At 43.2% G+C, this 27,594-nt stretch overlaps 1 protein-coding gene across 7 annotated transcripts in view; it reads right to left on the bottom strand.

The window, feature by feature from the left end:
- The window catches only part of CUX1 (cut like homeobox 1), a 268,969-nt gene that overhangs the window by 79,069 nt on the left and 162,306 nt on the right, over nucleotides 1–27,594 (bottom strand). For all 7 annotated transcript variants that reach the window (XM_038157828.1, XM_038157826.1, XM_038157829.1 and 4 more), the window contains exons 9-12: nucleotides 20,636–20,684; nucleotides 8,503–8,607; nucleotides 5,892–6,080; nucleotides 297–355 (exon numbers count right to left, since the gene is read on the bottom strand). In XM_038157828.1, the coding sequence (XP_038013756.1) occupies nucleotides 297–355; nucleotides 5,892–6,080; nucleotides 8,503–8,607; nucleotides 20,636–20,684 (402 nt within the window). The remainder of the gene's footprint in view (nucleotides 1–296; nucleotides 356–5,891; nucleotides 6,081–8,502; nucleotides 8,608–20,635; nucleotides 20,685–27,594) is intronic.

The raw sequence follows: 27,594 nt of genomic DNA on the forward strand, positions 1-27,594 counted from the left end.
AACACCACAGATTCTGAAACTCTTTTCCTTTGTGGACAATAGTTTCAGTGGCTTTTCTTCGTGGACATGTGTTTTATTTGCTATTGTGATCCTCTGCTGCAACAAAAAGGAGCACTCTCAGATACAGCAGTTCCACTGGTTCTGGATGCAATTTCTGCCAATATTCCCAATTTCCTCATCTTTGTGGTTTTGACTGAATTTTTTATTGTTCCAAGAACACAGATTTGTGGCTTCATTTAACAAGCACTGTTCAACCAGAGTTTGTGAAAAAAATTATGTAAGCATTTAACACTTACTTTAATTCTTTCTTAACCTCTTCATAATCAGCCTGTCCTTTCAGTTTTTCTTCCAGTTGCTTTAAAAGAGAGAACATGGATTTAATTATTTACATTGTTTTTTTTTCTGCAGGCTTTGAAAATCATCTTCAAATTATTCCATATATACAGCAGCGCACAAGTGAGGGTTAATGACTCATACCTAATTTACATATATTAGAAAACAAACTATAACCAATTAAACATAAACACAATTATACCTCGCTCATCCTTTGTTTACAGAGTGCCAAGCATGAAAGAATTCCGTGGGTCCCAATTTGGCTGCTTGCAATGTCACTGTCATGTGCTCAGGGAAGAGATCGGGAATGAAGGTATTAAAAAAAAAAATGGGGCAGCTGAAATTTTCAGGGAGATTGAGTAAACAAGCAGGATGCTTTGGCACATACTGTATTCTTAATAGGACAGTTCTTGATAACCTTATCTACATGATAAAAAGAGCAGACTGAAGAAGCTGTTGTTGACTGGAATGCCTTAGGCTTGGAAGGCTCCTACAGCACCCCGTGCCCAAACAAAACAGCTGTACCAGAGGTTTTCCAGGCACTGCTGACTGCAGCAACCAGAGAGGGAGCACTGAGGCCACCCCAGCAGCTCCTCCTGCTCTGCCCCACCCAGGGTGGCCTCAAAGGCTTCTCCGGGCTGTGAGGATGCCCCAAAGGCTGAACCAAACCCGCTGCCACGATCCAGAACACAATGCCACACACTCGGACCTTACCCAGCTCCCACCAAAGTGCTCATCACTACGGGGTAAATGCTTCAGGAGGCCTAAAACATATTGACACATAATTGATGCAGTTATGTTGCTTGCAGAAGCCACATTAATTTCAATAATTTCTTTGCTTAGTGCAGGCACACCTGATCTAAGCAGAGAACAGAACTTACTGGCTTGCAACTTCCATGGATAAATTCAGGCTAACTCTGCTTCAGTTCATTTTTGGTGTCAAAACTGGCACAGAATCCCAAAGGTCACGGGAAACAGAAATAACACAAGGACATATCACCTCAAAGACAGAGAATCTACTTTGAAAAGGAAAGGAATACATGACATGAAAAAGGAAAACAGGACTTTATGTCCAGGAGAGGCTGCCTTCAGGGGAGAAGGGAATTCAAGATCCTACACCCACTCTGGGGCTGCTCGTTGGATGCAGGAGGAGGGCAGGGGAGGGCTGCTGGGAACTTGGATAATTTTAGCAAAGTTATTTAAAATGCAGCCCCACACAGCTGTGCAGCAGCCCAGCTATGGGGCATGGAGGCAGGGCTGGGGAAACAGAATTGGGGACCTGTTCCTTGTGCTGTCTTCCCTAGTAAGTCAGTGTGTGGGTATCACAGAGCTGTACAAACCCCAAAACGATGCAGCACAGCACCCACAGGACAGCAAATCCATGGACTGAGTCATCTCAGTAATTTAAATGAGGCTTCTTCATGATGCCAACAGCAGCATGGTGGGGCTTTGTGGGACCTCCAGCTATTCTGCCATTTTTAAAGGATTTCCTACCCAGCCCTTTGCAGCTCTCACACTGCTGACATGTCTGCCTTGCCATCAGCACGGCTGTTAAGCAGCAGTGACAAAGTGGACAGCCAATCCACAGCCCTCTCAAGGCCCTGCTCCTGCTGTTTGCCACCACAGCCCTGCATCCTCAGCACTGCTGAGAGAGGAAACTCCTGCAGGAACAGCCAGGCTCAACGAGCAGCTCTTAATGGATCCCAGGAACTGCTGCTCAGTGTGGAATTTGCACTCTCTGGGACATTGATGGAACGAGTGGCCTCTTAAAAAGGTCTCGTGTCTTTTGTCATCAGTGGTTGTGCAGTCATTCAGTTGTGTTAAAAATAAAAATTAAGTGTCTGTTTCAGCAATGATAATTTTTTTTTCACCTGGAATAAATACAGGGCAAATTTTCGTAGTTTTTTCTGGCGTGTCCTGCCTTACCAAATTCCAGTAATTGTCTGGAACTATAGGAAGCACTGACTTTGCTTTAGATAGCAGACACAGTGCTTCAGGAAAATCCTGGTTGATGTGACCAGGAAAATCCTACAAATATAAAGATATTGGAGGTTTTGATAATTTACACATGTTGAAATCTCATTATGGGGATGTACTACATAGTCCCAGGGCCTGAGGTCTCACATTTTGAGGAGGGTCAGCTACAGCAGGCCATGAGTTCAAGCAGCTTTTCAAGCTGCAGCTCAAAACAGAGTGACTTCAACAAGGCATCCAGGTAGAATTTTTAGTGCATCAAGTCAGGCTGGAGAGGGATCTTTAAATGAAACCAGTGAGCCAGAGAGCCCTTGGTACTGGGAGGAGACTCAGCATCACAGCTGAGAGTTTTCCAAGTGCTCACAGGCAAGGGGAGGACCTGCCAAAACCCAAGACATCCTTCTGCTCTCCTTGGTCTTGTCACTTTGTCCTTCTGTCTCTGCAAATCCACTGCAATTCACCCTTTCCTTAACTCTGTGACTTGTAACATTTTGGGTCTGGAACAGGGGACCTTTTACAGCAGGAATAACTGGCAATTTATACCAGTTCTCAGTATAAAAAGGACCAGAAGGAATTTCAAACAAGCAATACCCCGGATTAATATGTTAGTTACTTATGCAAGGGTATGCTAAGAAAACAGCCTTTTGTAGAAACAGAGATAAACCACAGAAAAGCTAATGATTCCCATTTTAATGAACTCTGTATTAAATGTAATTCTGTGCAGGGAAGTGCTGGACCCTAGTAGAGTATTTCTGGTACTAAAACACAGGTAGAAAAATAAAGAGAAAAAAGAGGTATTGACAAAACGCAGCTGTTTTGGACTCTCAGGTACTTGCTACAGCAGTATGACAACCAGCAATATTTTACTTTGGATTGGATAAAAAACACACACATCCATCATTCCCAAGTACCTAATCCAGAGATTGTTGCCATGGAAAATCTGCACCTAAACATCTACTTTACTAAACAATATAAACTAACAACTGAGGATGCCTGTGCAGAAGCAGAACATTTAGGCACTTGGCATCTTCCCAGTCAATGACTGTTTTAAAATGTATTAGTATGGTAATTGTCTCCAAGAACCCTGTAAAATGCACAGAACATGGGATAACAAAGGTTCAAGCTGTGAGACAATCTGGAGGAACTAATATCTTGCACTAAATATCAACCTGGTTAATGCAGACAAAATATATTCCAACGACCTCCAACAGACAAAAATGCAGGAGCCAGAGGGCAGAAGGAATGGACTGGTGGATTTTCTGCATATTAAATTTGCAAATATCCTATGTTAAAGAATCATCTTGCATCTGTGGTGTGAATAAACAAATGTCAGAGCATGCAGAGATTGGGTCCCTCCTCATGTTATTCAGAAAATACAATGACTACTGTATTATTAACTGAACTGGCATAGGTAAATAGCAGGGGCTGTATTGAGGGGCTTAAAACATTTCAATAACCATTAGATTAACATTTGAGTTCAGTTTAGAGTGATCAGCTCACATAACTGAATTTTAACTGGGTAGCAGAGACATTCTAGCACCCAGCCACAAAGGGTTAATACAATTAGAGTGAGACAAGTCTTGTTACTAGAGGACATGTTTTGATTATTAGATCAGATGAAGATAAAGAAGCAATAATTTTGAAAGTTTTTCTGTATTGTTTCATTAAGTCATAGAGTATTAAACAATTCCCCCAAGATACAGGTTGAGAACATTGCTTTAATTTGTGGAACTATGAGTTGTTTTCTGTGGAGGCAACCATTAAAATCTCTGTTGTTTCAGAAGCAATTCCTCCATAATCAAAGAGGAGATCAGCACATCATCACTGAGATTTGGTGCTTTGTACAACCTGGGCCTTCCCAGCACTTCGGGGTGAACGTAAGTATTTGGAAATATTTTTATAGTTGCAATAAATAAGGTTAAAGAGGGTTGAAATGACTAAAACTTTATCAATAGAGGCACTACATCAGCCACTATCAACAGAAAGCTAAATACAGAGCATTAGCCAGGCAAGGCTATGAGAAAATGGAAGGAGATTACTGAAATGAAAATCAAAGACTTGCTCTGTCATTTCTGTGATCCTACTCCCTTTGAAGTTAATGGCTAAACTAATACTGACCTCACCAGGAACATGCTTTATTCCAAGAAAATCTGTCAAGTGCAAGGACTCAAGATATTTTCTATCAGGCTTTATGAAAAAGTAAAATAAGAAAATCCCCTGAACATGGGTGTAGCCAGCAGAACGTGTCCCTCAAAACCAGGGCAGCTCCTTTCTCCCTCACTAAAAGTGGTGCCCACATGGTGCCAGGTGGGCAGAGACTGACACTGTCAATGGAGTTACATAATAGATGCCCTTTGCTCCACTGAATTTTCATTCAAATTCTGCAAAGCTAGCTTAAAGCATGCAGAAAACACTGACTGCAACACTTCAGCTTTCATTCCTAACAGGTCTCTCTCCATGTGAATTATGCTCCACCACAGCAAAACCAGTAACTGCTAAAAAATGTCAGAATTAGAGCAATTTGTAAGAGTTTCAATTGAACATTAAATCATTCTGATAGAGCAAAGCTGCCCACGCCACAGTCAGAGCTGAGTGGGAACTATCAGCCTCCTGCTCTCAGAAAACTCTCAGACTATCAAACCTGCAGAACTACCAAGTCTTTAATGGAATAGATAAATTTATCTTGTTTACACTTTGGAGCTCATAGATGGTGGAACAATGAAGGAGACAGGAGTTACAGGAAACTGATTCATACCCCACGTCAGGGAACATTTCTCATGCTCACTCAGAGATCAGAACTGTGTGGGCTCAGCACAGGGAAAGTGAAACTGCCCAAGAGAGAGGTAAAAGGGTCATTCAGAGAATTCTTAGCTGTTCCTTCTGGTTCTAGTGCAGTGCTGCTCCTATGCAAATGAGTATAGGGCCAGATTGCTAATTATAAATGGGAATTATTGTGCAGCAAATACACAGTTAAAAATAATTAAATGGTTATTGGTAATAATAAAGAAATAAATTACTATTATTTAAATAATTAAATGGTTATTATATAAAAGCCTTCTCCATGCCCTGATTTTACTTGTTCCTATGCCCTGAATGATACACCTCCCATTTCCAGTGGAGAGAACTGGAGGGGGTAGCAGGGACATTGAAAGATAAACCAATTCCTTGCAAATCTTCACTATATGTATAACTGGAATGGGAATTAAAAGTTTGAAAATCTAAGAGGGATTTTCTGTGCCTTTTCAGTTCAACTGTTTCATTACATATCCATGGTCAATGTCTGTTGGGGTTTGGTGGTGATTTTAATCCTAAAGGTAGCCTTGTCCTGCAAAACCACGTTTCAAAACAGTAAGGATTGGGCCACTTAGAACTTAAAAAACCTGTGATCCCTTAAAAACAATATATCCAGGGGGGTGGAGTGGGACGGGTTTGAAGGTCCCTTCTAACTCAAACCATTCTGTGATTCCATGAATGCCACAGAAACCAGAACTCAGCCATACCCTGAAGGAGCCAACGGCTCGGGACCAGAGGAAAGCCCAATATCACCATCTCTGAGACATCCTCTGGGCAGAACCAAGCCTTACTTTGAGTGTGCTGTTCTTGGCCGTCAGCTGCTGCTCCAGCTGGGAGATTTGGCTGCTGGAGTTCTCCCTCAGCTTGGTGAGGCTGCCCTGGAGCCTCTGGACATCCTCGACGAGCTGCGCGATCTCGCGCTCCTTCGCCGCCAGCTCCACTTCCAGGCTGGAGCGGGTCAGCACCTCGATGGCCTGCTCCTGCAGGGAAAACAGGATCAGAGCACAGAAAGGAAGGAAACAGGCAATTCCTAAACCTGGGACTCCTGTGATTGACATTGGGAATCTGGAGGATGGAATTTCCTACACCCCAGGAGAGCTCCCTGGGAAAACGGGGATAAGAGAGGGAATAAATTTCCCTATTTCATAAGAGCACTGGAAAGATGCAGCAGTGAAAGTCAAAGGATTCTATTTAGATCTATTTATTATTAATAGCCCAAGTGCTTTGACAACTATGAAAATCTGTGCTTACAAAATACCAATCAGATAAAATATTCTGAAGTAATGGAGCAGAATTTCTTAATCAGGAACGGCAGAGCCATGTGCCTGTGGCTCTCTGCATGCACACTGCACGTTTCAGGCAAAATTGTCCAAAATTGCCCCAAACTGCTACTTCCAATGAACTTGATCCTTGCATGAAAATTGTTCATGTTAACATTATTGCAAGCATCCCTCCATGGGGAATGAGAGAGATGTGACATTCTCCCTTTGGTCACCACTTTCAGAAATTCTCTTTCCTAAATCTTCCTTCTTCCAGTTTCCCACAGCTGTAAAATCTGTCCTCAAGTCTGGAACTTCCTCTCTGGGCTGACTTCCTGGGAGGACAAGGAATCAGAGAGGTCCAGAAGGAGGCAGATCCATTCAGAAAAGATAATAGAGACTAATTGCAACATCTCTGTCTCCTGCGCTGGGAGATTACAGCTGCGATGCATTGGGCAGCTCTGAGCCTCCTCCATGGAGAATGTGAGCAAAGCCTTGTGCCTGTGTAGGGGGCAGGAGGCAGCCCAAGGAGGGGCACACATTCCATTAAAGAGCCCAAAATGCATCTGACAAAGGTTAATGGCTGTTCCTCAGAAGCACCAGTGAAGGAGGAGAGAATCCATTCAGCAAGAGGCAGATGAAGATGGTGAGCACTAAACCAAAGACCTGTGGTGAAAGAGCTGAGAATTCACCCCAGACACCCTGACAGCTGAAGGTGACACTGCAGCAGATTGAAATGTACTCCATACCCTCTTTTCTGGGAATACAGGAACATAAAATCCCCTTTTCCATATCTTCTAAACATTCAGCTTGATTCTCAGTGACTGCACCCCGCTGCACTCACAGAAAGCTGCATGTTCGAACAGCAGTTAACAACACTCTCCTATTACACTGAATTATACTTTTAACTTGAAAAAACCTCTAATTTGCTTGCATGAAACATCACAAGTTGTATAATCATCTGCTGCTTGTGCCTATTGAGACTAGAACGTAGAGTCTGAAATAAGATAGATAATGATCATTTTCATCCTGCAGTAGTTGTCATATTAAATATAAATGAAGTGCAGAAGTACTATTAAATACAAGAAAGACCTAATGTTAAAATAATGATAAGACTAGGACACGAGATAGGAAGAGGCAGGTAATTCAGAGTTACAAGTGATATTCAGGCTTTTTATTTTTTTGTTTTGCAGCCTACTTGCCTATCTTTTGACTTCTCTGAGAAAATACTGGGTTGTATTAATAGACAACCAAACAGATCTGGAGGACTTATGGTTTGTTACTCATTCTCTGCAAATAATTTTTAAAGGCAGCCATGTGTTCCTCTGCTATCAGTGTCAAGCACGAATAAGGCTTGCAAAGAAAAAAAAGCAATGATTTCTTTTGTTTCTTAAATCTGCTGCTTAGAAGCAGACTAAATTTCTCTTAATTGCATATTTACATTTAAATACTCCTATTTCTCTTTTGGCAAACGAAAATCAAAATAATCTGGCTGCTCATCTGTGATACCTGCTCACCCAGGGCCAGCTGGAGCCCTGTAACAGCCCCCTGTGCCTGCAGGTCCCATCAGCAGCCTTGGCTTGATGCAGAACCACACAGAGGAGGCAACAAGCAGGAGTACAGGGTATCGTCTCAGTTTTCCAGGGATTTATAGGTGTAATTCTCAGTTTAGATACAGCCAGTGAAAACTGGAGTGGTATCAAGTTTATTTCCAGTTTTTCTGACAGCTCAGACAGGGAGTTAGGAGAGGCAGAGAGGGCAGGGAGCTCTGGGTGCCCCAGGGATGGAGCCCACACCCCAGGGCCCCACAGGCTGATGGCCATCAAGGCTCTCCTGCTGCCTCCATTTCTCCTCTGCGGATGCTCTCAGCCATGTGAAATGATTTCTGAGAGCTGTGCAGTCCATCTGGAGCAGGGAGTGATGGATCACCCCAGAGCCAAGTGACCTCTGTCCTTCCCGTGGTCTCCTCCAGCCACCAACCCCCTCAGAAGCTGATCCCCACCACAATCCCAAAGGAACACCGATCCCTTTCAGTTAAAATATGACTTCAAACAGCTGTTTTTATAGCTGTGGGCATAAACTGAAGGAGCTGTACTGCAGGAATGTCAGAAACCTGTAAGAGTCAGTAAATATTTTCTCTCACCACATCAGGTGCCTTCTGGATCTGCGTAGCAAGTTGGAGAGATTTGTTAGCTGATGAGAGCTGCTCCCTTAAGGTCTCTGCTTCTCTCTGAGCCACCTCTGCCCTCTGAAGGAAATGAAAAGGGGTGAAAAGAGAAAGTACATTCAGTTTAACAACTGACAATTATTACAAGAACATTCATCAATTCATGCCTGACTGAATATAATTGATTTTCCTAAACACTCAACCTAATAAATGTTAGAAAAAAACATAGAATGTGATGGATTTTTATTTTAAACAGTACAAGGAAGAAATAATTGAGCGATTATGACAGTAATTTAACGCTAGGAGCAAGGAATCCCCTGCTGATACTAATGCTGCGGCCCACTGAATTTCCCAGACTGAATAAATACAAGTGGAAATGGAGTCTTTTTATTCAATTTCTTTCTATTCTCATAGACCAAGCAGATTTTATTGCAAGGCTCCTCATGGGAATAATTCTCACGGGTAAATGCTGAATTAAAAGATATTCTGACCACTCTCTCAAACACACATACAATGTTGTGGGCTGTCTTTCTGCAGTAATTATTCCCTAAAACATGAATTGTTAGATTCTGTTCTTTCAGCAGGTCTATTTATTCAACAATATTTAACCCTAAAGTGACAATTTTGCACAGCTCAGTTACCAGCTGCTGAGGATTTATGCAATAGCTGATAAGCCTCTGACTTGACCACTGGTCAAAATTCCCATCTAAATATTGAATAGTGATAGAAAAGAGAAAGACAGAATGATGAGGAAAAATTGCCTGTACGAGAGTTTGGGTAGAGACAGATGGATCAGTAACTTCAGGCAATAAATAGCAGCAAAGTCCTTTTCATAACTATCTGTAAGCTTCTGTTAGAAATGGAACAAAACCTGGTTCTTTTACAATATACACTCCTCCTGGCAAGACTCTCTTCTCTCTTTAAAAAAAAAAGTATTTTATTGTTATAAAACCACACTGCTTTCCTCCTTGAGTAATCACTGCTTTTTGCCTGGGCTACTCCATGCAAATCATGCTGTGCTTTCAGAAAATAGCCAAAATAATTTTCTATCTCCACTTCCAAGACCTACCACCAATTCTACCAAACCCATCAGCTGTCACCAGTGAAGGTCAAAATCTTCCTTGACCAGCTGAAAACTTTTCTTGACCATTCCTTCACGGAATGATAAATTCCCACTGCCATTTTTGAGCCCCCCAAACATCCACGGACTCCTGGCTAATCGTTTGGAAAACCTGGGTCTAAAATCTAAATAGGAATCTAAAATAGTGAATATGGAACATACAGCAAATATAGAGCTTGTAGTGGATATAAAATTATAGTGAATATAGAAGCGATAGCAAATATATGACTTATAGTAATACAGAACATATAATGAATATAAAATCTATAGCAAATATAAAATCTATAGAAAATATGAATCCTACAGTGAATTCAAGCCCTACAGGCCTGTGTGTGTGTGGTCTCTGACTTCCTCCCCAGTCAAAGCAGACTCTGCATGTTTAATCAATGAGTAAACTAACAGCAATCAAACACTAAACGCATCATCTGCGCTATTTGCTCACAACATTGTATTAAATGATTTTGCATAGGTTCCACAGCTGTAATTAAAATACGATTGTAAAAAGTACAGTGATGTGGCTCCAATAATCAGAGCAGGGGACACAACCTATTGTGTGCTTAGAAAATGTGGAAACGGCAGCAAAAAAAAGGCACAAAAAGAGGGATTTATGTTGTTTATGTGGCTGATAATATTAGGATAAATACTAAGCTAACAATACACATTGAGATAAATTATTTTCTGGTACTTTATTAGATGTGCAGCTACATATATTGATCTAATAACTGCAGAACAACTCCAGCAAAGCAGGACAAGTTACTACACTGTGGCACTTGCTCTTCCATCTACTGCTGGATAAGTAATGGGTTTTGCAGCCCTGAGCAATTCTGCTGATGGCTTCCATTCAGTGCAGCATTGTTTGGAGAATCTATTCAGCTCGCATGCGAGCAAACCACAGAGGATATTGCTAATAGGTGGTACATCTGCATATACAGTGAGCTGTCAGCTGCCCTTTCTGCACAGCCTCCCCAGCCAATTCCCAACACCTGTTGTGATCCTCGGAATAATACCAGACAAGATTTCATACCAGGCATTGTTAAAAATACATCAGCACAAACTCTGGGCAGTTCTATTTGGAAATACTGGTCAATTCCCCTCTTCCCCACCCCCCCGAGCTTTTTAGAGGCAGAATTAGATGTGCTCAGTGTCTGGAAAGCACTTTTGGGTGCTATCACAATATAAATTATAAATGACACACAAAACCCTGTTAAAATAATGCTAGTTTCAGATTTGAGCACAAACAAGTTTGGAAAAGCCAAGCCCGAGGCTGGTGCTGAGCCACCCTGCGTTAGGGTTCAGGAGTGGGATGGCACCACCCAGGACCTGCTGTGGCTTTTCCAATGAGACTTTCCCAATGAGATGCCCTGCTCCATCAGCTCTGAGAGGAGCATGGCTTGGTGAGTGATCTTCTCTTTGCCCTCTTGTTTCCTGTGTGATCTTCATTTGCTCCGAGCTAATCCCACTCCCCTCTGCTGATGGCATTAACCTCTTCCTCTGGGAGCTCTGCTGCACCACCAGAGGTGCTCCAGGACATTAATGACTGCACTGGCACAAGCCCTGTCTGGAGCTGTGTGGGTTCCTGGAGCCCCTGGCACATCTCCCTGCACGGCAGCCCTGGCTGGAGGCTGCCAGCCTGGCAGGAGCTGCCCCTGCCCAGACCCTGCACAGTGGCTGCTCCCCTGCCAGACCCTCTGGGTTTGCCTCTTCCACTGCCACCCCTCCCTGCTTGTCACTCTGTCCCCTTCCTAATTCATTTTGGCTGCTGGGAGCACCATCTCTGTCTCCTCTGTGCTCCACGGTGCCTTTAGCTCCAGGCAGGCAAACCCCAGCTCGTAGCTCACACAAAATAATGAACATCCACAGACTTCCAGAATGAGCCTTACCCCACGATTTCCTCCTTCCTCTTTTCTCCTTTCTCTTCTTCTCGTTGCTTCTTCTCCAAATGTCCTCACAAAAGGTCCTCCAAGTGTCCCTGTCCCAGTGTCTGTCCCCACTCCCTGCCCACCACGAACCCCTCTCCCCGTCCTGCTCCCATGCTGATGTCCCCAGCCATGGCAGGGGCAACCTGGGGAGTGTCTCCCCTCCTTGTGCCCCCACAAAACCTCACATCACACCCAGAAAAAGCAAAACCTGCCTGGTGGATGCTTCCCCAGCCAGAGCAGTGACTGCAGTGTGCCTGGGACAGGCACCAGCAGCGAAGCCTGAACAAATTCAAACCAGATTCTGCTGAGTTTCTGTGAACTCCTTTTTCCAGACTCTTATAGGCTGGCCAAACTTGAAGCTGTTTTTTAATTTTTTGAATTTTTTTTTTTATTTTTCTACTTGAAGCAACAGAAGATACAACCCTGAGAAAAAAGGGAACCATCCCTCATCAAACCCCTTCTATTAAATCTGGGCACAGCAGGATCCTCACCAAAACAGCAAGAAAAACTCGTAACATCTGGGAGAAAATGGATTTCTTTTTTCCTAATCTTGTTCTTGAAAATGGTTGAACAATTTTTCCTGAAGTAAGAAAAAAGAGAGCAGCCAGAGACAGGCGCCCAGTATGGAAAGTGGCTAAACCCAAGGAATCTTGCACAACTTGGAGCCCCTGCAAAGTTCACAAAACCTTCTGTTTGTGTGAAACTGTCCCACTTCAGCTGAGAAATGCAGAGAGATTCACAGAATTACAAAAAGGGTTTGGAAGGGAGCTTAAAGCCCATCCAGCCCCACCTCTGCTATGGGCAGGACACCTTCCACTGTCCCAAGCCCTGTCCAGCCTGGCCTTGGGCACTGCCAGGGATCCAGGGGCAGCCCCAGCTGCTCTGGGCACCCTGTGCCAGGGCCCACCCAGCCTCCCAGGGAACAATTCCCACCCAATATCCCATCCCTCCCTGCCCTCTGGCAGTGGGAATCATTCCCCCCTGTCCTGAAACTCCAGGCCCTTGCCCCAGGTGCCTCTCCAGCTCTCCTGGAGTCCCTTTAGTCACTGGATATTCCACAGCACCGTTGCTTTTCACCGGTCAGTGCTAAAACTCTGGGTTTCTTACTCCCAAATCCTAAGCACAGCCTAAAAACCCCTCAATGACCAGTGACAGTCACACTAATGGCCTGGAGGAAGCTCATGTGAATCCAGCATTGCCCAAACCCCTATTTTCCAGCATTGTTCAGTCGTACAATTCCTTCTAATTCCTACACCACTGTTTTCTAGTACAGAACTACCTCCCTGGTAACAAAATATTTCAAAATAGTTCCATTTTCCTTCATACAGCAGGTAAATATTGTACTGCTCGCAGTGGAACCAGGAGGTCACGATCGTAATGCTGCCGTGTGCTTTCCAATTAAAAATGGAAAAAAAAAAAAGCCTTACACAATATATCCAGTTGAAATTATTCTCCTTGTTTCCTGACAAGATAATGAATAGCATGAACCGAGTGCTCTTCTACTTACAGTAAAATGTTAATTTGATCAAAGACCAGTGGTGTGAACAGCAAAATGAGATACTAATGTGAAAAAAAATGTATAACCTTTCCCTTAAAGTTCCACCAGCCAAACTCTATTTCCTTATTCCATGCTAAATTCAGTGCTGTATGTGGGAAAATCTTCCTATGGGCGAGGAGGGGGTATTATCACAAGTAATTCTGCTGCAGTTAATGAGCCTGGTTATGGCAGCAATCACCACGCTTGGAGCTGACATTCAGACTTGCAAGCTGCTGCAAAAGCTGTGTTTCTTGGAGTACAACATCAATTAAAACACACTGGTTCAGTGTGCTTTAATTTCCTAACTTTTCAGATATAAAAATTTGCTATAAAACCTTTAGATGGCCCTAACTTCCACAGAACAGCAGCAAGGTTAGCAGAACATCAGGGACATGAAAGATGTTTCAGGGCTCTGGCACCTATTTTTTTCCAACAATGGAGAAATACACACACAAAAAAAGAAAAAACTCCACCAACCAGAAGAGTTTGGGTTGTCTTCATTCTTGTCTTCAGGCTATTGCACTTTCCTCTGTGTGCTGAAAGGCTGCCAGATAAATGTATTCCCAACTGATAGCCAGGCATTTGCAGGAAACCCATGTTTGCATGAAAATAATATTAACAACCATATTTTGCCTTTATACAGAACTTCTCCGTGCAAGGATCTCAAATGCCCTTTGCAAAGGAAACCTTTTTATTCCCATTTTACAGACAGTGAAATCCCAGGATTAAGTGAATTCCTTCATCTGCCATGAAGCAGAGTAACTTAACTGGATCCATGGATTTGGGCTGGGAGGGACCTTAAATCTCATCTCATTCCATCCCCTGCCAGGGCAGGGACACCTTCACTGTGCCAGGGTGCTCAGAGCCCTGTCCAGCCTGGCCTGGGGCAATTCCAGGGGTGGGGCAATTCCAGGGGTGGGGCAATTCCAAGGATGGGGCAATTCCCCAGGGGATGGCACACAAAGAAAGCCCCCAGTCCACCGCCAAGGGAGTCAGAAATCAAAGCAAATCCTCTGGCAGGGTCTGTGCCAGCCTTGGTGCGATGCAGGAGTGGAGGCAGGATCATTCCCTTCCCCATGGAAGTGCAAAGCCAAGGATGCCTCAGCAGGGCTGTGGTGGTCACAGCAAACCCCCCCTTGAGCATCAGCACCACCTGTACTGTGCTGCACTTGTGCTGCTGAGTGAAAAGGGGAATTTATTCCATCTGCTGCTCAAAACCATACATATTTTATGGCAATCTCACTTAGCAGGAATATCTTTTCGAACCATTTTCCAATGTGATTTGTTGGAGACAGGAAGGTGCCACACACAAGGAAATAAAAAATAATCTTGAGAGCAGCATTTCTGCTAAAACACCCTGGTGAGGTTTTCTTTCCCCTTTTATAGCAGACACTGTTTTATGTATTTTAGTGGCAGTTGGCTCCAAAAATTGCTTAAATTCACTAACTCTTCCTCTACAGACTTTAAAACCCAACACTACATTTCTGTGGAATAAATGATATTGATCCAGTCCAGATTCTTTAATAAAAGCTGCTATATTTTAGAAAGTACAGTTTCTTGATTTATTGGTATTAGAACTTTCTATATTTGACTTTCTTTCCCCAGGAAAAATAAGAACTAGAAATCTGGGAGCACTATCAGCACTGTGAAGATGGAAAGAAAACCAATGGAAACGTTTGGCTTTTCCAAAGGGATAACAGAAGAAAAAATAAATTAATTCTTCTTCTACAGCTTACACAACATAATCCCCCCCCACACAAAAAAAATCTCATGTTTTCTTTCTTTTACCACTCTCAGAATCTAAGGATACCTATACTTGAGTCTGCTTTTCATATCTATTTCCTCCTCTTTCAGATTAAAATACAGTAACCCAGGAGTAAAGAACCCTAACCAAAGTTCTTCTGTTTTTGTTTTAAAAGTGAAAAAGCACCTTTTTCTTTGCAGGAAGTTCAAGATACAAAGCTCATCAGATTTAATTATTTATTTATTTATTTATTTAAACTATGTGATCAATGTATAAAGGCAGAAAAGAGATCTGGACACATCAATGCACCAAGCCACAAATTCAGACTCAGTATGAAAACCTTAAAATGAGCCCAGCTGTAATTAAAAAAAATTAAATATGTTTATATTAAATATATTTAAATTTTCAAATCTATTTAAATATTTCTCTTTTCACAACCTAGGAATTATTCTTCCCAACAAAACCCTCTGTTTTTTTCAGGCACAACGGGATGATTCCAGGTTTCTGGATGAAGTACAGAAACAGAACAATAATTAATTTGAATAAATTTGTCGTCCCAAAAGATTCGTGACTTTGCTGCCATAAACACTGGAAAGGTGTAAACTTGAAAAGGTACAGGAAAGTGCTAACCATAAATATTTGTCTAAAATAAACAGTCCCACGACTGTAACTGCTGTGAGTGCAGAAATGTATACTGGAGCTTCATTAACTTCCCTGATTGGAAATTAGAATATTCTGGGAATCAAACAATAAAAAATTCAAAGATGCTGTATCCCAAACTATGATAAATCATTTATTTTGACAAGTACGGGTAGTTTAGTTTTAATTATTTATTCTTATACTTCGTAGCATATCAGAAAATATGCAGTGATTTATTGTGCAAAATGAAATCTTAATAAAACGAGTCCCTTCACCAAACTACAGCATTATTAAATCTTCATGGAAGTGCAGGGGGAACTCTGGGTTATGTTATCAAGTTTTGTCATTGAGCTGCTGGGTTAATAAAGTGAAAAGGAGCCCTTCCTATTGTACTTGGCTTTATTGTGCCCTGAGCAGGAACTGAGCCCCAGAGTCCCACAGGCCTGGGATGAGCAGAGGATGGAGCAGAGGATGGACAGGGATGGACAGGGATGGGCAGGGATGCACAGGGATGCACAGGGACGGACAGGGACGGACAGGGACGGACAGGGACGGACAGGGACGGGCAGGGACGGGCAGAGATGGACAGGGATGGACAGGGATGGGCAGGGACGGGCAGGGACGGGCAGGGACGGGCAGGGATGGGCAGAGATGGGCAGGGACGGACAGGGATGGGCAGGGATGGGCAGAGATGCACAGGGATGGACAGGGATGGACAGGGATGGACAGGGATGGACAGAGATGGGCAGGGATGGACAGAGATGGACAGGGATGGGCAGGGATGGGCAGAGATGGGCAGGGACGGACAGGGATGGACAGGGATGGACAGGGATGGACAGAGTTGAACAGGGATTCTGCACCATGGTCTCCTGAGTCTGGACATGATGGAATTGCACCTTTCACCATGAAACCAAAGGAGGTTTTGGCTTCAGACCCTACACCCCTCCTAAAGCTCCATGGCAGGAGCTAACAGCTCCCTCCAGGCAGCTGCAGCTGGACCAGACATTTAATGCACTATTCTTGTCTTTTTTATATAAAAAAACCCTCTCAGGACTTTCCAAGGGAAGGGTTACACCCATGTCACCCTCTCTGCCAGCCAGAATGGAGCAGCCCTGCCATAAAACCCCTCTCAAGGTTGTGGATTAATGGCACTGAGCACCTGGATGAGCAGCTGAGAAAAAGGGGCTGTCACCTCCCCTCATCTGCAGCACCCAGTGAGGGATTAATTTCTCTCACTGTTATGTTTTGTGGGAAAATTCAGTTTACACCTTTGTTAATGACAATGGAGAGGGAGGGAGCTTTGTGGTCACTACACCTCCCTCTCTCTGAGCAGAAAATTGCAAAGCTCACTGGCATTTAAAGGCAATTATTCTGATGAGCCAGTAATTTGTTCTGGGGTTGGTATTAAGCAAAGTAGCCCAGAAAGCTCCTGCATGAAAAAACGTGAGGATCCAAGTGAAAAAAAAAGATTGGGAGAAGAGAGGTGATGGAGCTGAAGATAAGAATGGTCCCTGCTTCAGGACACAGGGCTGGGAGCCACAACATCAGCTCTGTCTGTGTGGATTTGATAATTTCTGTAGACACCTGGACCAAGCTCAGGGGGCACATCCACCCCCCTGTTCCCTGGAGAGGGACCAAGCTCAGGGGGTACATCCTCCCCCACCTCCCAGGAGCCAGAGAGGAGTCCTCACAACAGCAAGGGAAGTTCTGAAGTGCCAGCTCTGGATTTAAAATGGGAGATAACTGGGGAAGGCATTTTCAAGAAATGTCAGATATATAAAATTTTATACCAATTTCTTTTCCCCATATTTTTAGTGGAAACATGTAAATCTGTGCTCTGAATCGCAGTCATTTGGGTCAGTGCTAATTCCAGAGCAGCAAAACATCACATCCACATCAGCAAGGCTGTCCCTGAGCAAAGCAGGAGTCGTGCTGAGCACTACTCTTTAAAGGTAGCCTTAATAATGGGGAATGAGCACTTACTGAAATGGTAAAAGGAAATGTTAATTTAACTATTAAATACATAATTAGGTTAAGTACTTGTTTCTGCAATTGTAACACTTCAGCCTGATGCAAACTCACTTTCTGGTCTGTGCAATAGATTTAATTTCTTCCAGCATTTTTTTTTCAACTATGAAGAGGTAAAACACAGGAATTGCTGCTACAAAGATTGGATATAATTCATCAAAGTGCTTTATAAAGGTAAAGCATCACACAAGGCAAAGACTGTGGGCAGCAAATGAGCTGAGCCCCTGCAGCAGCTCCTGCTCCTCTCCAGATGAACCTGCCCTTCCCTTCTGCAGCTCCTCCAAGGCCACAGAGTTCCTTTGTGTCCCTTTGTGTCCCTTTGTGTCCCTCCTGGGACCCCAGCACAGCAGAGACACAGAACTGTCACAGCAATTCCAGAGGAGGATGGAGCCAGGCTGGGGGAGCTGGGGGTGCTCGCCTGGAGAAGAAAGGGATCCAGGAAACCTCAGAGCTCCTTGCAGGGCCTGAAGGGGCTCCAGGAGAGCTGCAGAGGGACTGGGGACAGGGCATGGGGGGACAGGACACAGGGAATGGCTCCCACTGGCAGAGGGCAGGGCTGGATGGGATATTGGGAATTAGGAATTGTGCCCCGGGAGGGTGGGCAGGCCCTGGCACAGGGTGCCCAGAGCAGCTGGGGCTGCCCCTGGATCCAAGGCCAGGCTGGACAGGACTTGGAGCACCCTGGGACAGTGGAGGGTGTCCCAGCCCATGGCAGGGGTGGAACTGGATGAGCTTTGAAGTCCCTTCCAACCCAAACCATTCCATGATTCTGTGATTTGGGTGCTGTGGCTTCTCCCACGGTTTTTTCAGCTGCCTCAAGCTGCTAAACCCACAGAGAACAAACCCTCCATCCCAAATCCAGGCTTTCCTGCAGCTGCTGAGCTCAGTGGGCACAGGGAGACATTTCACACTGAGCTCAGTGGGCTCCGTGAACCCTCAGTGAAGGTTCCCCAGGTGCCAGAGCTGCTGTTTGGGAGGGGATGGGACCTCAGCAGCCAGAGGGGGAGGAGGAGGAGAGGGAGATGAGGAGAGGGGAGGTAGAATCCCCTCCTCTGGCCTTCCAACAGCTCAGATGAACAGCATGCTTTGATGTACAGGCAGATTTTGCAGAATAACAACCAAACTAAGGGTTATGCACATAAGCAGTTGTAATTTTTACCTAATTACAAGAAAAGCACCACAATGAAGTAAATAAAACAACCTACATTGCAGCTTTGTACCAGTTAGATAGAAAAATAGCATTTCTAGATAAATAGGTATAATCCATTTTTGGAGACAATAAGGAATTTAGAAATACTGTTCTTTAACTATAGCCCCCTTTAGACTGAGGGAAAAAACCAGCTACTGGGTAAATCATTGCAAAATGTACTGCCTTTGCAAAAATCACAAAATAATTCTACCAAAACATTTTTAACACCTACATCATTTCTAAAAAGTCTATGTATTTTCAAATAATTACTAGCACTTTCATAAATATTTAATGCTGTCTACAAAAAGTTCTTCTGACAGAACTAAAACCCACTGTACAAACACCAGTTTGCTTTTACTGACTAAATAATCAACTCAACAACTTACAAATATAATTTTGGCTTCATTAAGACATTGGAGTGTGTCCAGGGAAGGGAATGGAGCTGGGGAAGGGTCTGGGGCACCAAGAGTGGCTGAGGGAGCTGGGAGAGCTCAGTCTAGGCAAAAAGAGGCTCAGAGGAGAACTCTCTTCCTAAAACTCCCAGGAAGGAGGCTTAAGGTGAGGGTTGGGCTCTGCTCCCAGGTTACAAGTGATAGCAATGAAGAAACAGCCTCAGGATGCTCCAAGGGAGGTTTAGGTTGGATATCAGGGAAAATCTCTTCATGAAAGGGGTGTCCAGCCCTGGCACAGCTGCCCAGGGCAGTGGTGGAGTCCCCATCCCTGGAGGGATTTCAAATCCCTGTGGATGTGGCACTTGGGGACATGGGTTAGTGGTGGCCTTGGCAGTGCTGGGTGATGGTTGGACTGGGTGATCTTGGAGGGCTTTTCCAGTGGAAATGATTCTGTGATTTGTATTTTTTCAGTTTTCCAAGAACTAATATAAAGGCCAACAGCATTTGCTGCAGCCTTGACAGCTGCAGCAGGGAGTGTGGGGGCTGAAAGCTGATCTGGCAAAAGGGAAAAGACAAAACAAACCAGCAGCTGGAGCAGGGGGTACATTTTCAACAGGATCAGTGACCTGCTCTGGCTCACACAACCACTGCTGACAGCAGGGCCCAGGGAGGGGAAGGAGCTGCCACTATTCCCCCTGGAAGGGAGCTGCTCTTAGGCAAACCTCAGCTGGATTATAAATCCATAGCCTGGGAGATTGCAGATTGCAATCTCTGGTGGTATCTGGCAGAGGGATTAATGAAGCTCACTGATAAGCAAATCCTGGCTGAGGTTTCCCTCAGTGAAACCAGCAGCCAGTGGCTTGTGGAATTCCCATTGTGATGGAATCCCCGCACGTCTCCTCCACCACCTCGCTCACTCAGAAAGGTTCTCTGCATGGCTGGTGGGTTTGGGTTGGTTAAAACCCAAATAAAAAGTATTTCTGCCACTCGTGCCAGGAGTGTGTGCACAGGGAGACATTTCACAGCCCAAATTAATATCTGCAGGAATAAATGGCAATTTCTTCGTGGTCCTGCACAGAAAGAACAGCCTGATCCAACCCTTGGTAAAAATTAATATGCCAATAAAACATAGCAGAAAAGGAAGGGGGGAAAAAAGTCTGGAGAAGTCCCCAAACCTGCAGTCTGGCCACAGCCACAGGGCAGAGGCTCTTTAATTTGGACAAACCACTCACCTGCATGTCTGAGTAGGGGCCAACATGATGGATTTAGAAACATAAAGCCAAGAATAACTACAGTGGGAAATGTAAGTTTAAATTATTAGAAGGTAAATATATGGCAAGCACTGCTCTACTGTGCACACAATCCTTACAGAGCATCCCTGAAGAGCTGTATTTTGCTCAAAATTTGCATATTTTCTTACTCCACACAGTTATGACTGCAAAATGCATATAAAAGAACTGTCGTGAAATCCAAAAGAGAATTTAAAAAGAATAATCAAAGTCACACTTAGAATTTTATGGGGGATTCATTTAAAATCCTACCTGATTTGCTCTTTCAAGGTCTGTCATGATCATCTCGATTTCATCAGCCCTGGGAGAACGAGAGAGCAGAAGTTTTGTTATCACACAGAGAATGGCTGCTGCACGAGCTCAGGCACAGCAACAGGCACACGAACACCAACAGTTATTGTGTTGTCAATATTGATTTGTAAAAGGACTCAGAAGCACTGAGCAGCTCATCTCCTGACTGGTGAGACCCTCTGGAGTTTTCTGGACCTCTCTGAGAATCTCTAATTCCTTTGCCTGTCTCCCTTTTTGCAATGCAATAGGCAAATTGGTATCTGGGCACATTCATGGCATCTTTGAAGGTCTTACTCCCCAGAATTCCAGGCAATGTCATCTTTCCAACATGTAAAGGTGCTTCCCAAGTGATAATTATGGAGAAGTCAAAGATTGCAGTTCTTCAGTCAGCTCCCCACAAATACAAAAGCAACCAGCTACTCTTCTGTTTCAGTATGCCCAGAAGTTTGGTTCTTAATTTGGCATAAAAAAAAATACCAAGAGGTCAAAGAGACCAAGAAATTCAATTTTACATTACATGGAAAGGAGGGTTTTTTTGACATGAATTTATCAAACTCTAAATTTAGATTGCTAATGCACTTTGCAAAGCTGAATTGGAAAGTCAAAGGGTTGAAAACTATACAAATGGTCAAGGAAAAAAGAAATCCTTCAGATCCCTGTGTTAGGGAGCAGCTCCCAGACCTGACCCCTTAAAAACCAGCATTTCTAATACTTCACTCACACAAATGGAGCCAATCCTTAAGTAATCTTTTCTTATCTTCATGCTCAATCATGGGCAAATACTTCCCACTCAGGCTCTCACCTGGGAAAGGTACCAGGAGAAAGGGCTGACAGCCCTAAAGAATGTTCTCTATCAATATAATAAGACATATTATTCTCCCCAGACATTTGCCTGTCTTGTATGCCTGAACCATATGGAAGCAATAAACACTGTCCTCATCTCCTCTGAACAGCAGCTTTACCAGCAAGTCCTTTTGCAATCTGCCAACACCATAATGTCTGGTTTTTGTTTTTAATCTGTAGCAGATCATTATCAGTAAAAGCTGTGAAATACTGGAATTCCCTTCCTCTGCCCATGCAGAAAAGACAGGGTTTGTTTTTCTGCTGCTTCTCACAGAAGATCCATTTCCCTGTGCAGGTGTTTGTTAGGAAAGATGGTTAATTGAAGTACATCAGGGTTCTGGCACACTCCACACTGGATCATTACAATGAATATTGACTTATTCCTCAACAGCATTTTAGGCTTTTGGGTGTACACTTAGGGAAATGCAGCAAAAGATCATAATAAGTAAATGTGCATGTATATAAATTAATGGAAAATTATTTTTAATTACAGCCTTTAATGTTGTTGGGGCAACATGAACTGCCTTCTGAAAAGATCTTTTGGACAATAATGGAAAACAGATTAACATGTGTTTTCTTGTGCAGGAGAAGCTAATGTGCTCTCACACTGGGCAGAAATCCTGCACACCATGTTTTGAATTAATAATAAATAATGGTCATTACTTACTGAACTGAACAACCACTGCCTGGGCAAAAAGGATTCAAGGGAGTAGCCACAAGACTGACCCAGGCACATTAACATCAGCCTGCAATAACACTTTCCATCTCTTTAGCCTCTGCAGTTGTGAAACATCTTTTGTTTCAGACTCCAGGCCCAAAAAAACTTATTAACCCACTTATGGAAATGACAGTATTTCATGTGAAAAAGATGTCCCAAAGACCATGCAAGTGACCCCACTGTATATCTGTAACAGAGATAAGAGGGAAGAGAGCATCCCAACACACTAAAAAGATGCTTTCCAGCACTTCACAAATATTTTTAGCCAGAATAGTTGAAGGATCCTCTTTATATAAGCTTCTGCATTTGGGCTCAATTTATGTGTGAATGCCTCAGGTTATATGGAGCCAGTAAACGATGCCTGGGTTGTGTCAGAGAGCAGAGCTGGGAATGTCCCAGCCCAGCACGCTGACAGAAGCCAATGCAGCTTCCTCTCCTTCCCTGGAGGGTGGGAGAGCATTAAAATCCCTGCATTTCCACCCTAACAGGGGTGCCAGGTATCAGCCAAGGGTCTGGAACAACGCAGCACCTGGGAGAAGTGAAAGACTCGGAAGCAGAAACCCCTGGGATTGAGAGAGGGGGATTGCAGAAGGTGGGGTTTCAGCTCAGCCAGGGAAACCCTTTTTTCTCTGGCAGAAAGGAAGATGACTCTGATGGAGGAAAGATGAGTGGGAAGGGGGGAAAAGTGTGAAGGAGTCTGGACCCATCCAAGGACCTTCAGCCACCTTGAAAGGAGCAAGGTAAGGAGAGACAAAGGTCAGGAAACTGAAGAAGACAGAGGAGCAAGGCAAGGAACAGAGGGATATCCAAGGCCCATGGACCAAGGGGAGAGGGGCCCAAGAGAAGTGAAGCAGAGGAGCACTCCAAGCCAGAGGAAAGGTGGGTGGCTGCCAGAGAAACACAAGATGGTGCTGGAAAAATAAGGTAAAAAGACTCAACCCTGCATTTAAAATGGAGAGAAATATTAATACTGGTATTTGTGTCCCATTTTGGCTGGGGTCAGGATTTAAGAGCTCTATTACAGCACTGGGATACACAGCCAATTACAAAAAAAAAGCAACTGAGGATATAGAATGCCATAAAAATGACATTTGTGCCCTTCAGCGTGCGCAGATAATTCTGACTGAATCCAGTAAAGTGTCAAACTGTAGCCAAAGGCAAAATTGTCCCTTTGTCCTTGTATCCAGCCACACCAGCTGACTGAACCTCAACTCCCCTTTCCCTCCTACGTTTTTTTCTCCCAAGCTTTCCAGCACACCTAATAAAAGGATGCAACATCTCCAAAAAAATTCAAGTAAACACCTCCAGCCTAGAGTCTGCACACGGATGGAGGGTAATGCTGCAACCATAAATGCTATCTTTAAGTAAAGTAATGAATTAAATTACTCTGTATTCTTTCCTAACACAAGTGTCAACGGCATTCAGGAGAATCTTCAAAAGGAATTCAGGCTTTTCATTTTAAAAGCTCGACTACCACATCAGTAACTGGCACTCAGCAGCCTAAAATCACTTATTTGAGAAAGTCTCTAATAGCTGCATTCACTGTTTGCTTAGCACAAGTATTTATTATAAAATAAATTACAGTTCTCACACCTTTTATGCACTCACAGAAACAACCTGCATTGATTTATTGTTTACAAAGGACTGTGTCAGATTCAGACCTGTCAGGCACGAGGCAGCTCTGCTTGGCTCACTGAATGAGTCTCACACAGGTCATTTTTGATGTGTTCACCCCCTGCTACATTTGCTCATTTTCAGCCCTTCCTATTTCAATATTCCTCTTTATTTCAAAGGAACAACTTGGCAGGCAAAGCATCACCCAGCTCTGGGCTGGTCATGCAGGCTTGTACTAAATCTGATGGGAATCTTGAAGGGAACTTGGAAAATCACCTTGTTGCACCCCTGCCATGGCAGGCACCTTCCCCTGTCCCAGGCTGCTCCAAGCCCCAGTGTCCAACCTGGCCTTGGGCACTGCCAGGGATCCTGGGACCCTGTGCCAGGGCCTCCCCACCCTCACAGGGAAGAATTTCTTCACCTAATCAACAAATTCGTGGTTTACTCAGAATCTATCTGTGACCAAAGTCACCCCATGTGAACTAAGCTGGCTTTTAGGAACCAGAGATCTGATTATTCCACTTTTTACTTTCTTCATTCCTGAAGGAACACACACCTTGGCCCCTCATGAGTGTCTCAATTTCCCCATCACCCCAAGAGATGAAGGCAAGGAGAAAAGTTCTTTCTTCAGACAGATACAGAGAAGGAGGGTAATTAGTAACAAGAAGATATTTTGCTAGAATAGACTGATATTTATGGTGGTTATACCAGATTTCCACATTGCAACCCAACATTCATCAGGGTTTGGTCAAGGGTGATACTTTGTAAACACTAACACAGATCATGAGAAAAAGAGTGGGCAAAAGCTGTTTTCAGGAATAAATGTTATCTACCCAGTGTTTTTGCATTCCACAGATAATATAATCATCTATCTGATCCAGTTTCTTGTAATATCCGTGGTAGAGGAAAAGTAATCATGTAAGCAAGACAGATCTTCAGGGTGTATTACAGCTTGTTCTAAGTTTCAACATTTTCAGACTAAGGAATTTAGGAAATCAAATTTTAAGCCCAAGCATTTGGAGCTACAAAATCAGCATCACCATGTAAAAAGAATCTGAACTGTTGGAACGGCACGAGCATGAAATATTCTATTATTTCTTCTCTCGGCACTGTGTTTGAAGTGAGAAACAAAATGCATTAAAAGCTATGGATTTTACAAGGTATAAGCTTTTACCAGTCATGAAACAGCCCTCAAAGCTAACATGCCATCTATAAAAAACAATTTAAGGAGCTGGAAAAAAAACCCCAAACCACCCCACTTTTCAATTCAATTGCTTTTGGGAAATAAAAAGTGCAGAAAGGCTCGATTTTCATTTTAAGATCAAGCAAACTGATTAGGTTTGAAGAGCATAACAAGTCAGCAAATTCAAGGGTTGGTAACAGGGACGAATCTCAGTTCCTCTTCTAAATAAAATTAAATCACATGAAACCCTGAACACCACAGAGTTATTCACGTGCAAGCAAGAAGAATCTGGACTTCATGATTAAAATCCAGTTGATCCAAGCCCTTCATTTAGCTACTAGCTTAAAGAGGCAGAAACAATTCCTTTTTTATTAACATGACAAGTGAATGGTTTGCCAAATCTTGTGGCTACAGCCCCCTAAACATTCAAACTTACTCAACCTTGAAGGAACTGCTGTTGGATTCTTTATACATGGAAGGACTGAAAAATACAGATGACACTTTGGAAATTGCAGTCAGCGGCGTGGCCAAGAAACTTCCCCACCAGGGCAGATTAATACTTTGGTTTGGCAAAAAACAAACAACATTTTTTTCCCACACATTTGTTTTCTTTAAAAACATGTAAAAGTTTACTAGTCAGAGCAAACGGTATATGGAGCCAGTGGGGCTTGTTAAAATGTTCTAATTACCCAAACATTTACGCAGGCAATTTCAAACTAAAAGCAGACATTATCAACTAATGTGCATTTATGTTTAATTAAGGAAAAAAAAAAAAAAAGAAAAGAAAAATCCTCCTTGTAACATATATCTGTGATCACCACAGAGCAGATTTTGGCCAAATTAGGTAAACAGCTCAGCCTCTTAAAATTACAGGCAGTGTAACCCAGCACTTGGCCAGCACGAGGCAAAAAATGTGAGGTTATTTTGGATATTTGGGAAAGAAAGAAAAGAAGAACAGGGGCCAAAGCATTTAAAGAAAGAAAGAAAAAAAAAGAAGAAGAGCAAAAGGCAGTGCAGTGAATTTTTTTCAGGTTTCAATGAAATTTTTATCAGGGAAGGTTCCTGGTTCTAGGAAGCAATTTCGGATCACTAAACAATGGCAGAATTGCCTGCAGCCCAATGATCACGGCATTCACTCAGGGCACAAGAGCACGCCAGCATTTGAATATTCAATTTTATTTTTTCTTTAAGCAAAGCAGAAAGAAGACAAATTCCCTACCCACATTTAAACCACTTCCTAAGCTCTGTTGTGGATGCCCTCATCTAATCCCTGCTCCTCAGTGACCTGCCCAGGTGCCTGGGATTTGTTGCCTAATTTCTAGGAAAGAAAAAACCAACAAACACTTTCTTAGAAAGTTTCCAAAGGAAGATAATATAAAAAAACCCCACAAATTTTATTTTTTGGCATTTTATGAGTATCACTGTACACACATTTACATGTTTTTTAGAATTCATAATTATTCCAACCCAACAAACATGCACAGAGGATAAATTCACCTTTACTGCCAGTACAAGATGGAATAATAGGCAGAGGGGTTGTACAAAGAACAAAATAAAAAGCGATTTCAGCATAACATGTCAAAGGGGAAGATGTCACACACCTTTTAGTGCTAAGTTCTCAAATCTACTTTTCAAATTGCAAGAGCTATAGGTTAATATTTTCTTTCAGAGCAACCCCCTAAGGATCTTCAGATCAGATAATCCTTTTCCCAGTGTCATATAAATCCAGGCCTCTTGTAAAAGAATTTCTCTGTTCAGGGATTCATAAATCCACCAAGTTTAGTAATGAACTGGGTGTTTCCTTTCCTAGGAACTCAATTGAAGAAAAAAATCCCCTCTCTGCTAAGCAGTGAGAGACTGGAGGCTTTAAATTGAGAGATCAAAGGCAGGCTGGGTTCAGGTGCTCTGGTGATTACACCCAACGTCATCTGCACTAATCCCAGGGTGGGAAATGTCCACTGGACACTGCCCAGACCCCTCTGTGCAGACACCCTGCACTAAATCAAGTTCCTCCCTTGGCAAAAAAAGCAGAGAGAGCCAAGGCTTTTCCCATCTTTTTTTGTTTTATTAGAATTCATCCTGGTTTCCTCTCGCCGCCCCCACGCACGGCACCGCGCACAGATCCAGGCTGGGGAAATCAATCTCATGGAAAGATTCCTCATTAAGCACACCAGGATCAAGCAGCCATGCCAGCTGCACGTATGATCTCCAAATAATCCAGGTGAAGGGTGTCAAGTATTCAAATATTCAATATCAAATAATGAAAAAGGTTAAAGAAACTGCTTATAAAGCCCAAGATACTGAGCAGCACCCCAACAAAACAAGAATCTTCTCAATTACTAAAGACCCTATAGAATAAAACATCTTTCACTCCATATGGAAAGTGCTTTCCAAGAAAACCTGAACAGCACTTTGTTTTCTCTTCATGTTCTAAGTCAGGATTTCAGGGATAAAACAATCATGTTTGCAATTAGAAAGTTTTAAAGACAACAGAAATCAGCTTTATTCCAGTGATACACAAGGGAGCAGTTTCTAAAGATCATCAGTGTTTTCTTAATAATT

This window comes from Motacilla alba, chromosome 19, assembly GCF_015832195.1.
Source record: "Motacilla alba alba isolate MOTALB_02 chromosome 19, Motacilla_alba_V1.0_pri, whole genome shotgun sequence".
Classification (NCBI taxonomy): domain Eukaryota; kingdom Metazoa; phylum Chordata; class Aves; order Passeriformes; family Motacillidae; genus Motacilla; species Motacilla alba.